This window comes from Gouania willdenowi, chromosome 10, assembly GCF_900634775.1.
Source record: "Gouania willdenowi chromosome 10, fGouWil2.1, whole genome shotgun sequence".
Lineage (NCBI taxonomy): Eukaryota > Metazoa > Chordata > Actinopteri > Blenniiformes > Gobiesocidae > Gouania > Gouania willdenowi.
In genome coordinates this window covers 26,979,225-26,994,506 of record NC_041053.1, presented here as the reverse complement: position 1 = coordinate 26,994,506, position 15,282 = coordinate 26,979,225, and the positions used below count along the sequence as shown (strand labels likewise).

Here is a 15,282-nt window from a genome sequence, read left to right as displayed (position 1 = left end):
AGCATTGTATCGACCCGCATTAAATGTGAAACCGACCTGCATTTCACCCGCCTGGTGAAACAGAGCAGGAGAGATGAACGCGAGCTTAGAGGAGAGGCTGGCAGACGAGCTACGACAGTAGCGGCACCTTTAAAAGGAGTACAAGGACGACAGAGAAGCACTAAGAATCATGGGACATGTAGGATTTTAATGGAAACTACTACGCAGCGGTGCGCCCGGGTATGTACGCTCTGAGGAGAGCGGACAATCCGCACAGAGTCCGATGTTTGAGCCCTAACAAACTTGTTCCCAAACTTGTGGAAAAATTTGGCAAAGTGGGCTTTCTTTTTACAAAAACGCGTTTATTTGGCCTGTTTATTATTATCACCAAACTTGCTACAGTTGATGTTTATACATTAGTTCATTTATTCCTGCCTTTGCAGCCTTCCCTTGACGTTATGATATATGTAAATCTCTGGGGGTTTTTTAGGCGAACTGCAGATTTCTGTATTTAAAATATGATTTATTTTCACTCAGTATCATATAGTTAAAAAATCAACATCATTTGTAACCATGAAGGGTCCTACTTCAATCTGAAAAATAAGTTAGCCATGTAGGTCATGTAAAAGTTTTGAAAAATGTTTTTTACTTTTAGGTATGTGATTTTCAGAGAAAACTTTTTTTCAGGGTTAACAGGAAGTGCCAAGTCCCAGTTCATATTAAAGCACATGTTCTTCAGTAGAAACCAAAAACGTGAGCAGGTCGGGCAGAGGAAACTCCAGATAAATGCAAAGATTTACTGTAAAATGATTGTAAAATAGCTTTGGAGGCAGAAACTATGACATCGACGAAACTTGTCGGCGGGGGGGCAGACAGATGGTGAGGGAGGCAGAAAGGAAAAGGATAACTGTATGCTGGCAGATCACACAGAAAGGTGGTCCTGCAATCATTCAAACTCAAACTACCAGTTTGTGCTTCTTTTTAAAAAGCGATCTGTTCTGTTTTTATACATAACCGAGACTCGAGGTGGAACTGATGAAGTCCTGCTAAAGAACAAACAGTTGTGTTCTACCTGTAAGCCATGGAGAAGGAAGGACTGTCTGCTCGTAGAACTCCCATGATACTATCTGTCCTACAAAGGCAGTGCCTGGAATCAGTGTTGCTTTAGTCTAGCTTAGAAGGGAGCCAGGCTGGCCTCAGTGTTTCACGGCTCTGGGCTGGTGCTCGATGATGTAAACAGAGGGGAAAAAACTGGTGCTAAAAAGGCCACCTGCTGCAGTTTGGATGCTGCGATACTTTGGTGAAAAAGAGCCATTGAAACTAATTGGGTGGAAATCAGGACAAAGGACATGTTAGTAAGTCATTTAGGAAGTGTGATTCCTGTCAAATATGATTATATCAAACATTACATGTGACAAATGGATGATTTTTGTAACATTATTTTGTACTGAAGTGCAGACTCCACTTGAAATGTAGGTCACAAACAATGAAGACTCCTATAATACTGTTACACCTTTCCTTCCATCTGGTGGTGATAGCAAGTCACTTCAACACCCAGGATTTGATGTGTTATACAGTCCACTCATTGTCCATAATACTCATCAATGTAATTATTGTTTAATAAACAATACTCTGATGCTATGGCTCATTGAACTAAGGTGACTCATTGCACTGCCTGTTGGAATAACTTGGTATTACAACAGTGATTATTCCAATTATAGCTCGGATAGTTAATTTATCAGTTTTCCAAGTTATTAGATTAAATAACGTGCTGTTGTATGGATTGTTTAAAGCAGAAAGAATAACCTCTTGTAGTTTCAAGGAGTTGTTTACTGTTCATTGTGTCTATAAAGTATGCACAAGAATCGAGGCCTTCAAAACGTTCCAGCGTATTTAGCGCAGGTTTCTAAACATTGCCATCAGCCGCCAGATGACACATATTTCTAGACAAGCAGACGGGCCAGTCATTCTCTGCAGAAGCCAATCAGGCCATATGGAGCCGCTGAAACACAATTACGGTTTTGCATCTGGGGGCTGAGAATCAATGTAGAAACGAAGATCTCTGGTGTTTATCATGCAAACATGTTTTGTGCTGCTTCCACAGTGTGTGGCGATATTCACGGCCAGTTCTTCGACCTGATGAAGTTATTCGAGGTGGGAGGATCTCCTGCCAACACTCGCTACCTCTTCCTAGGGGACTATGTGGACAGGGGCTACTTTAGTATTGAGGTGAGTATTGCTCTAGTTTTCAATGACAGTTACAGCTGAAATCATTATGACAGTGATTTCTGCTCAACAGTTTGTATCAGGTTTGAAGGGCAGAGTTCATGCAATGTGCTGTATTTAATCTATTGTTGATTTAATACTGATACGATGGACATTTGTAGCTGTAGGCGGATCATGCAATTACATAGTCATATATGAGCCACTGGGGGGCTGCAAAACTGAACCCTTAGCCTCATCTGAGGAGAAGGAATATGACCTTTCTTTATCCCTAATATACTAAGAAATAAATGTCGAACATAAGAATATAATAAACTGGGTGTGTGTGATGTCAGCCGACCGTTAATATGGGAAAGATGGACAGGTACCTATCATTCAGCAGATTAGGACTCTCTCATTATATTTTTGCAAACCACCCCCCACAAAAAAAGAAGTAAATGTGCAGTAAAAGAGCGAAAACCTCCAAAATATCCTCTGGATCAGTGATCCTGATTATACGACCATGATCATTCACACTTTAAGGCGTGTATGAAAATTCTGGCCCTATTAATAATAATAACACAATAGGGCGAAATGTATGGGCATCCCCATAAAAAAAAAAAAAAAAAGTGATTAAATGCATAATCCAGATCTGGTCTTAGTGGGTTAACTGAGAATCCAAACTGACATAACCGAGTCAAATTTCATAACCATCAGTCAATTACGTACCGAGTTCTGAATTTTTGAGATTTTGCCAATGATGAAAGAAAGGGATTTATTTATTTATTTTCCAAATTGATCCAGAATCTGCATATTGATCCGGATCCCCTCCAAAATTTCATTGGCTCCTCCATGACGTGTAAAGTCAACAAACAAATAAACAGCAGTAAATGTAGTCACATTAATTCATTCATTAACCAGATAAAGTTAATTTAATGCGAATTCGTTATTTCACATTAAATCTTGCTATTACCTGAATTGCTCGTTTAGAGGGTGTTGATTTTATTTTATTTATTTATTTAAAGAGAAAAATAAGCAGCACATAATTGTAAGTGAGATGACTTTACTTGCCACGCTTAATAACAATGTACAAGCTGGTCCCTTTAACAAATGTCACTATTTAAAAGCACATGAGCTCAGGCTCTATGTAGAGCAGAGACGATGCCCTGCACCAGAGAGAGAATCTCATCTTTAGGGTGTGATGCAGTGAGAGTGATCATCCACAGACATTTTATATATATATATATATCCTCCCCGTGAACTTACACAGCATGGTCTAATTTAGGATGATTGTTGTTAAAATCCAGTTTGTGGCTATTTTTAGAGCTGAGTAGGGATCAACCCGCTTCCAGCTTGATTAATTATGACAGTGGATGGCTCATTCAGAGGAATTCCTCGTAACAGCTCCATCATGATTCTCTGACGAGCTTTGGCTTTCCAGTTTAATGAGGGAAAGTGAAAAAGAAATGACTCCAGCTCTTTCTCACATGATTATCTGCTGGCAATGATGTGTTCAGGCACAGTTTGTAATCACTGTAGTGTAATGATGATGATGATGATGATGATGGAAGAAATGCTTAGCTTAGCTTAGCTTAGCACAAAGCTAAATGAGTTGACTGAACTTAATAAAAGTTAAGGTTATTTTCCACGACATAAACTTTGCCACTACATGGTAACACTCAATTATTCATAGAAATGTGAACATTTAGAATGTTATGAATGTTAAACTACTCAATCATAACCACTTTTTTTTTTTTCTTCCTGTGTTTAGTGCGTGTTGTACCTGTGGTCGCTGAAAATCCTCTACCCAAAGACGCTCTTTCTTCTTCGGGGAAATCATGAATGTAGACATCTGACAGAATATTTTACCTTTAAACAAGAATGTGAGTATAGTTCATGGACTCTTTCTAACTCAATCTATACAGTATTTCCTTACACATTCATGTCCTGGTGTTGTGGGACAGACCCATCAGCCCACTGCTAATATAGCCACTGTTAGTTAAAGCTACTGAAGGTAAAGACATTGTGGACACCTCACAGAAATGTGTTTACTTCATTTTTACCGTTATTTCTTGTGTTTCGTTGCCAGACAAGGAGGGCATCGATTCACTCGATGCCATTTTTGTTTTAGTTTGTTCCCGGTATTCCCTGTGATATCACCTCACTCTTTGAGATATGCAATTTGGGCTGGGATCGGATTGTTCCGTGTAAGCCCCAAAATAAACCTCCGCCATTGTTTTGCCTGAACATTCAGTCTGTGAAAACATCAGAAAATCTGTCGGATTTTTTTCAATGAAAAGATGTGCCTCGGCTCCAAAAAAGGTTGAAAAACACTGACCTAGGAAACGTTGAAGCACCATTCACACAATCCCTGAATGCTCACTTACCTGTTTTACCATTTAGGATTACTGCATTACATAATCACTCACGTAAAGAACTGGGGAATGATTTTCTAAACCTGCTGCTGATTGGACACTCTTTCAATTTCAGCCGTTGTGTGAAGTGATTTTTGTCTTTCACTCCCACCCTATTCCAACGTGTTCCGCCCTTCGTCCTCCCTCATCCCTCCACGGTGTCTCCATCTCACTCCTCTTCCACTGAGTTTCTGAGTGCTATCTGTGAGTGGGTGATTAGCAGCAATTTAATTTGGCCCCAAATGATTGGCTCGGGGACTTACTCCGCTGCGTCTGATTGGCCAAGGGACGATGAAGCTAATTTCCCCTGATGCTCATGTCGAATAGTGGTCGCCCTCAATTACCATCTGCTGTGTGTGTGCATGTGAGCGCGTGTGTTTCAAGCATGTGCAAGTGCACTGTGGTGTCGTATATGGCGAGTGTCCTTATAAATGTTTGAGCGTGTGTGTGTGTGTTTGTCAACCTCTCCATCTGCTTTGTATACAGCAAGAAGTCATTATTACACAAACTCACACAAAAAGAATGTTTGGCTCCTGTACACTAATATTCTACAATGCCGGCTTTGATTTGCGTACGTGCCATTTTTATGTCCTCACACTCTTTCTACTCTTTCTCTCCCTGCCTCCCTCCGTCTCTTCTCTCTGATCTTCTCCTCCCATCAATCCCTCTCTTTCTTACATTATGGAACCATCAGTCTTCTTTCCTCGCTCCCCTGCTGCCTGCTCACTGTGGTCTCAAATCAAAGTGTCTTTCTTTGTTTCCATCACTTTCTGCCTTTCTCTGCTATGATGATATTCAGCACTGTATGTGTTCATGCTCCACAGTTTGACAAGATTAACTTTAACAGATGCAGTCAGTTTAAAGGAGTGTTAAAAGCAGAGACGGGCAACTTTAATCACAGCGGGACCCACAAAAATGTGATTTTCAAATCCGGGCACCACATTATCAACATTTATGACAGAACTGGGGATAATGAGCATTAATACAGGAAAGAACGAAAGGGCTTGTATGTATTTTCCTGTTATTTTATATGTTTTTGAAATTAATTTTGTGTATTTTGTGTCATTTTGTGTGTTTTTGCTTTTTCAAGTGTGTTATGAGCCATTATGTGTTTGTTTGTTTTTTTGTGTATTTGATTTTTTTTTATTTTGTAAAAATGTTCTATATTTTTTGTGTACTGTTGTGGTCATTTTCTACATTTTCTGTGGTCATTTTGTATATTTTATTGTAATTTTATATGTATTTGAAATTTGTGTATTTTATATCTGTGTCATTTTGTGTGTTTACTTCAATTGCTCATGTCTGGTTTAAAGGTTACCTGTCGTGGAAATGTATATAACAGTGTGTTAGATCAAAATATGTGCACTTGTATTTTCTAAAGTGCATTTAACGTACTGTTTTAAAAAAATATATATTTTCAACCAAAAATACAATCCATGGGGAGCAGCCATTTTTGGCCAGATGTGACACTGGATTCCAGTGCAGTGTTTACATGACGTCCCACCTGATCTCTTTAATATAGGTAGTTTTTTTTCTTCACATTTTTGTTTGTTTATTATTACGGACAACATGTGACAAGATCACAAGACAGAAGAGAGGCCGGTTATGTAGGAGTGCTGTTAAAACAAAAGCCACTTAATAAATGTGTGAATGCATGAAAATCTGAAATGTTTGAGACTTTAGGTGTGTTTTTATTGGAGTCTATGGAGCGAGGAAAAAAAACTGTGTTTCTTGTATTTCTTCTTCTTTCGTCTGCATGTTTCGTAACGCTGGTCCTCTCTACAGGTAAGATCAAGTACTCAGAACAGGTTTATGACTCCTGCATGGAGGCGTTTGATTGCCTGCCCTTGGCAGCCCTGATGAACCAACAGTTCCTGTGCGTGCACGGCGGGCTTTCACCAGAGATCCACACGCTGGACGACATCAAGAAGGTACAAACGCAGACCAGATACTGTATAATGACATAGCAGAATGTATGATAAGTAAAAATCATCCCACTATATGTAGAAAATGTGCTGCATGTAACGTTGACTTTCTTCTGCCCTAGCAGTTCACATTAGGGCATTGGGTTGCACACACCACAGTTTGTTTAGATAGTTTAAATAGATGAACTTTTTATGCAATGTAAACACATACACACAAACAAAATGTGATAGTGGTTTGAATAATGCATGTTTTAAATATATATTAGTATTATATTAATATTAGAGTTTTTTAAGAAGCAGTAACTTAATGAGCGATTAAGTTAAAGTTTTTGTAATAAGTTGTTGTCATCAGTGAACTTGCTCCACGATTCAATTAAACACATTTTATTTCCACTAATTTGCATTAACCAGCCTATAAAAAGCACTGCTTTTAACAAACTTCTATTTTTTTTTTTTTTTTACAGCATTCTTGTTCAACCTGACCAAGTATTGTGTTTTGTTATACTTTATACTATTTACTTGATTACATGCTCTTTTACTTATTTATTTAACTACTGTGAAGCACTTTGTGACTATTGTCTGTGAGAAGCGCTGTACAAATACATTTTACTTACTTACTTAGTGGCTTTGGATAATTCTTAAACAGTCCAGACCAGCAAGGAACAACTATAACAAGTAACAGAAATGTCACACTTGGTAACATCAGTTCAGAATAATCGCTCCACTCTGGCTTTTTATAATGTTGTTAAAACTCAAAGTAAAAGTACCTGTACTTTTACAGACAGTAGATTTAACACAGAGCAAGGTAAAACAAAATGAAAAGAGGCTTTAATCCTTCCTGCCCAGATTTTCAGAAGATGTTCCTTCACAGAAACGTACAGAAAACCTTGTGTTTTAGGTGTTTGACACCCTTTTTTTCCCCTCATTTCTCAAACAGTTTGTAGGTTGTTACACTTGACTGCTTTCTGTTCTCACGGTGAAGAACTCTGATACGTTCAACAAAAATGTGTGTGAGGAGTCGTAAAGACACACGTCACCTCTAATCTTGTTTTGAAAGCACAACAAAGTGAATGTGTGTGCGTGTGTGTGTGTGTGTGTGCACAATCAACAGAAACCCAGACCACAAAGGTGCACACATATGCAAAAACAAAAGCACTCACTTCCCCTTCCAATGACTGCGTTTCCATGGTGAATTTGCTGGTGTGACATCTCCCTCCTGTGTGGTGAGGGTTGCCATGGAGATGCTTGCCTCTGACAGTATGCGTGTGTACTGTGTTTGCCGTTCTCTTTTCTAATTGATAGTATCTGTGCTGAGCTTCTTGGTATAAATGTGTGCGTTTGCCTCTATGTGAACACACTGTGTGTGTGTCTCCAAGCTCTTACGAGTGTATCTGGTTTTGTTGTGTGTCCTAGTTGGATCGGTTCAAAGAGCCCCCGGCGTTCGGGCCCATGTGTGACCTGTTGTGGGCGGACCCTCTAGAAGACTTTGGCAACGAAAAGACCCAGGAGTACTTTGGCCACAACACAGTCAGAGGCTGCTCCTATTTCTACAGGTACATCGTGTTCACCCAAATAACAACAAAAACACAGTTTCATTAGGTTAAGTAGTGACTCAGCCATGGAGATAATCTGAGGTTTATAACCAGGAGGATCACACCTGTACAAGTGCTACGAGAGGTAGAAAGTTTTCACCTCCGTTTCTATTTGTGTGTGTGTGTACTGTGTATAAATGAAGAATGTATAATAATAAGTTTGGCAGGATTCCGTTTCACCATCATCCATCACAGCTGATGAGATTCATACGAGAAGCTGAAATATTTTGGCTTCACACACCAAGTGTGTGAGCAAACACAGATGTGTGTGCACACTCTCACAAATACAACATGCTTTAGTTTCAGCATGAAACGATATCCCACAATCCCCTGGGAGACTGCACGTTCTGTTGCTATGACGACTGGCTACTCCTGCCAGATAAGGGCTGATATTAAGATACAGTGGGAGAAAAAGCGTAAGGGGAGAGGAACTTAAAGGGGAAGGTGGTGGTGATGGCAGGAGAGAGTATGAAAGATGGAGGAACATCAGGTGGAAGATCTGAGTCTTTATTGTTCATGTTCACACAGTGGTTTTCATTGTTGAGGTAAAACAGCACCAAGCTACTGTTCATTCCAAGCACTGTCTGTTAGCTGAGCTCAGGACTCATTGAGGCCCCCTGCTGGTATCTGTCAGACACCACACCAGGAATCAAAAGGCTTTTCCCATCAGCCACTGCTGCACCACAAACACTTCCATGTGGAGATCAGCTAGACTTCGACATAACGACAGTCTACATGTTTGTTGTATGATTTGTATGTTAAAACATTCCTTTAAGTCAATGGTTCTCAAATTGTTTGGCCCACGTACCTCCTTCGTCTGATTCAAGTATTCAAGTACCACCTTGTCTGGCAACCACGTTTTGCTCAGAATTCTGTGAAAAAACCAACCATAGAGCATAATGATGGAATGAATGAGTGACAACACACATTTTTAAAGAATCTCAAGTGGAATGAAACAGTATTTAGTGCCTCCTGAATAGATTTATTTCTATAGTTTACAGTCATCTCCCTCCTGATGTGGGACCAAGACTGACCCTTGTATTTTCAGTTCATGTTATAATCAAGATAATTTCCATCATCATTTTGGGTGTTTTGGTGTCGTTTTGTCAGTTTTTGGTGTCATTTTGTGTATTTTGTCAGTGTATTCTTCTCTTATTTTGTGTGTTTTAGTTGTTGATTTTGTGTTGTTGGTATTATTTAAATTATTCTCCCTCAGTGGGTGTGTTTTTTGTGTCGTTTGGTTCTTTCTTATGTGGTTTTGTATGTTTCTTTGTTACTTTTGTGCATTTTGGATAGTGATTGTGTGTATTTTCCTCTCATTTAGTGTGTCTTTATTGTCATTTTGTGTGTTGCTGGTAATAATAGTGAGTATTTTTCTGTCTTAGTGCATGTGTTGTTGGTGTCATTTTGTGTATTTTGTCTGTTCTTTTGTGAGTTATTGGTAATATATAGTATTATCATATTTAGCTAAAAATAAACATTGTAAATCCCATATTTTTAATGCTTTCATTTGTTCATTTTCCTCTCTGTCTTTCTCTCTCACATACCCCCTGCAGTGCCATCATGTATCCCTAGGGGTACACATACCCCCATTTGAGAAACACTGCTTTAAAGTGTTTGTATTTTTCTTTCTTTGTTGCTGTCCTCAGTTACCCTGCAGTGTGTGAGTTCCTACAGACCAACAATCTGCTCTCGATCATCAGAGCGCACGAAGCACAGGATGCTGGGTAAGTTCAGGTATCTTCTGATGCTAAGAGAATCGCTGAATTTGTGAAATCTGAGATTGATTTCAGTTTGATAGAGAACAGTGGCGCTCAAATCAAACACTTTGCTGGATGATTTCTGATCAATGATCATTTGTATGCTCGACAGCTAACCTCTAATCCTGCACGCCAGGGCGCTTCTTACGTTGATCCTAGGGGTGTGTAATGCCTGGCATCTGACGATACAATTCATATCCCGATACATAAGTCATGATATGATACGATATATCTCGATATTAAAGTATAAGGCAATTATTGCAATTTTTTTTAATATATGACTTAAGAAACAACTGATCTGTAAATGTGTACACCTTCATGAGAACTTTATGTATGAAATACATTTTATTGGCATATTTTACACTCAAAACATTGGCTTTAACATGCCATGTGCCAACAACTTCAAATAAAAAAATAACACAATCTGCCTGTGGCTTTTAAATCAGCTTTGACTTTAGTGCAACTTAACTGAGGTATATGCGTAGAACAACAGATAAATGCAGAAAATGAGGACTTCCTTTTAAGATTTGATTGAAAAAACACAAGCTGGTCATGCCCAGGTTTCAGTGCACTTCTTTGTGCAGTTACAATGTCTCCTGCAGTAAAAAAGACTTTCCTGGTTAAATAAAGGTAAAAAAAAAAGAAAAAAAGAAATCGATATGGATGCATTTTGATTCGATCCGAGAATCGCGCGACGTATTATTGCGATATATGGCCAAATCGATTTTTTTCCCAACACCCCTAGTTGATCCCAGTCAATGCTCAGTGTTTCTGCAGTATGTTTATGCGTAGTTTGCATGTTCTCCCTGAACGTGTCCTTTGTTTACAGTCAATCTGCAACATTGCTCATTGTGTGTGAGAGAAACAAATCTAAACTCCAGGATGCTAACCATCACTCAAAACATATTGGACTTTCTTTAAACAAACTATTAATAATAATAATAATAATAATAATAATAATCACACATTTTATCTAAAAGCACGTTTCTGGTCACTCAAGGACACTTTACAATAAAAACTGACTAATAAAAAACAGTGCAATACAATATAAAACAGAATAATACAAAAAGGAAGAAGAAAAGAAAAAAGAACAATTGTGGAATAAGATGTAACACTGAATTACAGAGAATATGCAGATTGTTAGAGATGGGTTTTGATTGACTGATGGATGATACAGTGTTACAAACATATATATTAACAACGTCCACACTTCATGAATTCCTCTGTGAAGACGTGTTTTATTTATTGTATGTGGCCTTTCTTGCGTGTTCACTGAAGTTATGATGAAAGTTAAAGCATAAAAAGTGTTTTCACTCACTGTCTGATCTGATGAATCACAAATGTTCATCCTTACGTCTGATCTCGGTGGGTTCTGTACATGCATGGATGCAATAAAACACAGACTTTGTGTCACTAGGCCAATGATTACAGGTTTAAAACCTCTAATCTCTGCTGGCATGTTCACTAAAATACTTTGGGATGTCTGATTATTACATCCTCCTGGTCTATTTCTGTTTCGGTTTGTTTTTAAGTCTGCAGCTGTCTCACATTAAAGATTAAAGTCTCCGTCTGGGACTTCAAATTGATCGGAATGGAAACCTCAGATTTCATGTGAAGTGTTAGAGCTTGCTTTAACACCTGTGCACCTTTGTCTTCAGGTATCGCATGTATAGAAAGAGTCAGACTACAGGTTTCCCGTCCCTCATCACCATATTCTCTGCTCCAAACTACCTGGACGTCTACAATAACAAAGGTCTGACACTGTGGCTCATTCTTTCATGTTTCTATACACACTGATCCTGTTTAGGATCACTGGGCACTAGAGTACATCAGAGCCTACTTAAGGTATGTCTTTGTTAAGTGCCTTAAGAAAATTCAAAAGCTCCCGACTTCAGCTACAACTGGATTTTGAATGAAGTGAAATGTTTCAGCTCTAGATTGCCCTCTGCTGGCTCCTGTCTCAATGTGTGTATATGTACAGTAACCTATGAATTAGTTATTTAACACTATGTTTAACTTTAATAAAAAAACTCAAACTCAAGACCTGGGGAGCCAAATCCGGCTCATGAATCATTGTGTAAATTAATTAGTAAACGAATTTAGTTGTAAATATCTCAGCTAGAAATCTCCAAATTTATAAACAAATACAATGAAACTCACATTTTCCTTTGATCTCATTTTTAATCTCCATTTTTTTTTTTTAAAGGAACTCTCAATTTTTACCAAATCCTGCAATTTTTCCTCAAATTATTCCACAAAATGACCCCAAATTAGATAAACATGGGTCACAAAATCAAATGAATTGAAGATTGTGCAGTGTCAGTTATTGCTTTGATATTATCAGTGCCGTACATATTTTATCATTCATTTATACGTGGAAGTGCAAACTAGTGCACAATGATGTTTGAATTACATATTTTCCCGTATGAAATCTGTGGCCCACTTAATATAAACTGCTCCGTATTTGGCCTCTGAACTAAAATGAGTTTGACACCCCTGTTCTAGAGAGAAAACACATCTATGTCTTCTATTGAATTCCTATTAAAAATGGTTACCTAGTGTTACCATGTTTGAACACTAGGTGGTGAACAACCTGACCGACTGGTGTAAAGAGGACTGTCCATCACTCAGAACTAAAACCCTTCAGGACTAATTTGTGTGTGTGTGTGTGTGTGTGTGTCCAGCGGCTGTCCTAAAATATGAGAACAACGTGATGAACATCCGTCAGTTCAACTGCTCTCCTCATCCTTACTGGCTTCCCAACTTCATGGATGTTTTCACATGGTCGCTGCCTTTCGTGGGAGAGAAAGGTATCATTTACGTTCACTGAACAATGGAGTCAAAGCATCCTTTGTCTGGGTTTGAGTAATGGTGGATCACAGAGTAATGGTGGGCTCCAGAGGGATGAAACACGCTGTAAACTCCATAAAACGTACAAATCACAAAAAGGAATCTATAAAATCTCATGAATGTATCATTACGGTTTTTGCACCCGTTACTTTTATAACAATATGTGTCGAGTTAACCACAGGTGACATTTTTCACAAAACGCATATTATTTTCTAATGATTACATAGACCCTTTGATTGTTTGTAAACATTGTGACGTATATTGTTGGGCGGGGCTTAGCCTGGAGGCAAAACCACAATTGTCTTTGTTTTTTTCTGAGCACGAGTGTTCGCTGGAATCCTATAAAACTTGAATTTACATCCACTAATGTTATTCCTCCTATTCTGGCACCCAAACACACACCAAGACGACATCCTAAAGCTGTAACATTAACAGTCTTTAGCCGGCGGCGTTTCCTGTTTTTTTACAAAGTGCACAATCTGTCTACAAGTTCCCCCCACCAAAAAAATAAAATAAATAAACTAAATGATTGATAAATAATCTAATAAATAAAAATAACAATTTGGGGATTTGTAATATAGATATTTTTTTCAGATGACATAATTGCAAAATGACTTAATTTTGCAATTACTTATGTTATCTGAAAAAATATCTATAATAATGTCATTATTATGTATGATATGTGATTATATAATATTATTGCATATAATTATTTGTCAGTTTCCAGTTAGCTTTTGCAAAAGCAGATGTAGCCAAATGCTAAGACTTTCCATTTGTAATGTATATAATTTAGAAGTGTCTATCGTTCTGCTTTTTTCTCACACATCTGCACGTAGGACTGAAGACAATCATCAAAAATAGAAAAACAAATGCTTTTACTTCCACATTTTTACTGCTACTGAGCTTGAAACAATCTTAACTTAAGCAGAGCAATGTGCTCCCACTTTATTTCCACTTAAACTAGTGCAGAAAAAAACTGAGGTTGTCCAGAATACGACCCGAGGATGAATTGGGGCCATAACTGTCTGAAAGAGACCTATTTTTATTCCTCTGTCAACCATTCTGCAATAGTTCATCCAACAGTGAGAACTCAGTGTGTTCTTATGTGTGTCTCCTCACAGTGACTGAGATGCTGGTCAACGTCTTAAGCATTTGCTCTGATGATGAACTCACGAATGATGGGGAAGAAGAGATCTTTGATGGTGAGACTCACACACCCACCAGGTCCAATCTGTGTTCATGTTGTAGCTTTGTTGGCAGACATTACCTGCTGCACTATATATACAGTATATATGTATTTATAGTTAACATATTTATCCTTTATTTTCTATCTATCCTTTATTTATCCCTCATCCTTTATATTTATCATTATTATTGTTATTGTTGCTGGCTTGTTTCTTTGTCAAAGTAAAATTCCTTGTGCTGTCTTAAAAACTGTACTTGGCCAATAAAACATGTCTGATTCTGATCACAGCCAGCGCTGCTGCAGCCAGAAAAGAGGTGATCAAGAACAAGATCAGAGCCATCGGAAAAATGGCAAAAATGTTCTCCGTTCTACGGTGAGTAGAGTTCAATTTACATATGTGCGCCCTAGAATTGCCTGGTAACCTTTTCCTAGTTCCTGTCGTCACTGTATCATCTCAATAATAACCCTGGAGTGAGAATTGATAATCTTTTTTTTATTTTTTCTTATTCTTTATTTTTCTGTGTGTTTTTGTTCAAACTATCACACAAAGTTTACAAAGGGTGGCATACACCACAATTTGACAGATAAAATAATAAAGTAAGTAGATGTCAGTGGTCTTTACGAGTCCTCTTTCTTAAAAAAATAAACCTGGAAAAACAGATAATTAATTATATATATATATTTTTTTTTTCCAAAACCATCCTCTTTTCCATGTAAGTTTCAAAAATAATATAATCAAATGAAAGAAAAGAAAAAGAAAAGTGTACACAGTTTTATACGTCAACATACACTACCGGTCAAAAGTTTTAGAACACCCTAATTTTTCCACTTATTTATTGCAATTCAAGTCGTGTAAGTCAAATGAATAGCTTGAAATGATACAAAGGTAAGTACTGAACAGCCAGAGGTAAAAAAAAAAAAAAAAAAGATATGTACATTTCAGAATTATAAAAATAGGCCTTTTTCAGGGAACAGGAAGTGGGTTAACAAATTAAAGCTGTTCTGCAGCAATGAAGGTTGAATCAGCCTTGAAAGCTGGTGCTACTAATTCCTACAGATGTTCCAACTTTTCTTGGTTCCTTACAACCCCCTCTGTCCGCATAAAAGCAGTGTTGGAACACACTGTGGTACCAGACCCTCATGAACATCAGCTGAACAGTATTGTTCATGGATTCCATCATTTCTTTTTCAAATGAAATTGCTTTTTTATTCTATGCTTTCATTTCAGTGTGCAATGACACAATAAACTGAATCATTTTCGATAAAGAACTGGAAAGAGTGTGTTGTTCTAACACTTTTGACCGGTAGTGTACATACTCACATACAGCACATAAACATTAAAATTTGCAACAGTTAAACTCAACGCGTTTACAA

At 37.9% G+C, this 15,282-nt stretch overlaps 1 protein-coding gene across 3 annotated transcripts in view; it reads left to right on the top strand.

Annotated features, from left to right (window-relative positions):
* ppp3cb (protein phosphatase 3, catalytic subunit, beta isozyme) overlaps positions 1-15,282 on the top strand; it is a 37,332-nt gene that overhangs the window by 13,985 nt on the left and 8,065 nt on the right. For all 3 annotated transcript variants that reach the window (XM_028459304.1, XM_028459302.1, XM_028459303.1), the window contains exons 3-11: positions 2,084-2,208; positions 3,953-4,064; positions 6,381-6,526; positions 7,934-8,073; positions 9,762-9,839; positions 11,531-11,625; positions 12,557-12,682; positions 13,844-13,924; positions 14,197-14,281. In XM_028459304.1, the coding sequence (XP_028315105.1) occupies positions 2,084-2,208; positions 3,953-4,064; positions 6,381-6,526; positions 7,934-8,073; positions 9,762-9,839; positions 11,531-11,625; positions 12,557-12,682; positions 13,844-13,924; positions 14,197-14,281 (988 nt within the window). The remainder of the gene's footprint in view (positions 1-2,083; positions 2,209-3,952; positions 4,065-6,380; positions 6,527-7,933; positions 8,074-9,761; positions 9,840-11,530; positions 11,626-12,556; positions 12,683-13,843; positions 13,925-14,196; positions 14,282-15,282) is intronic.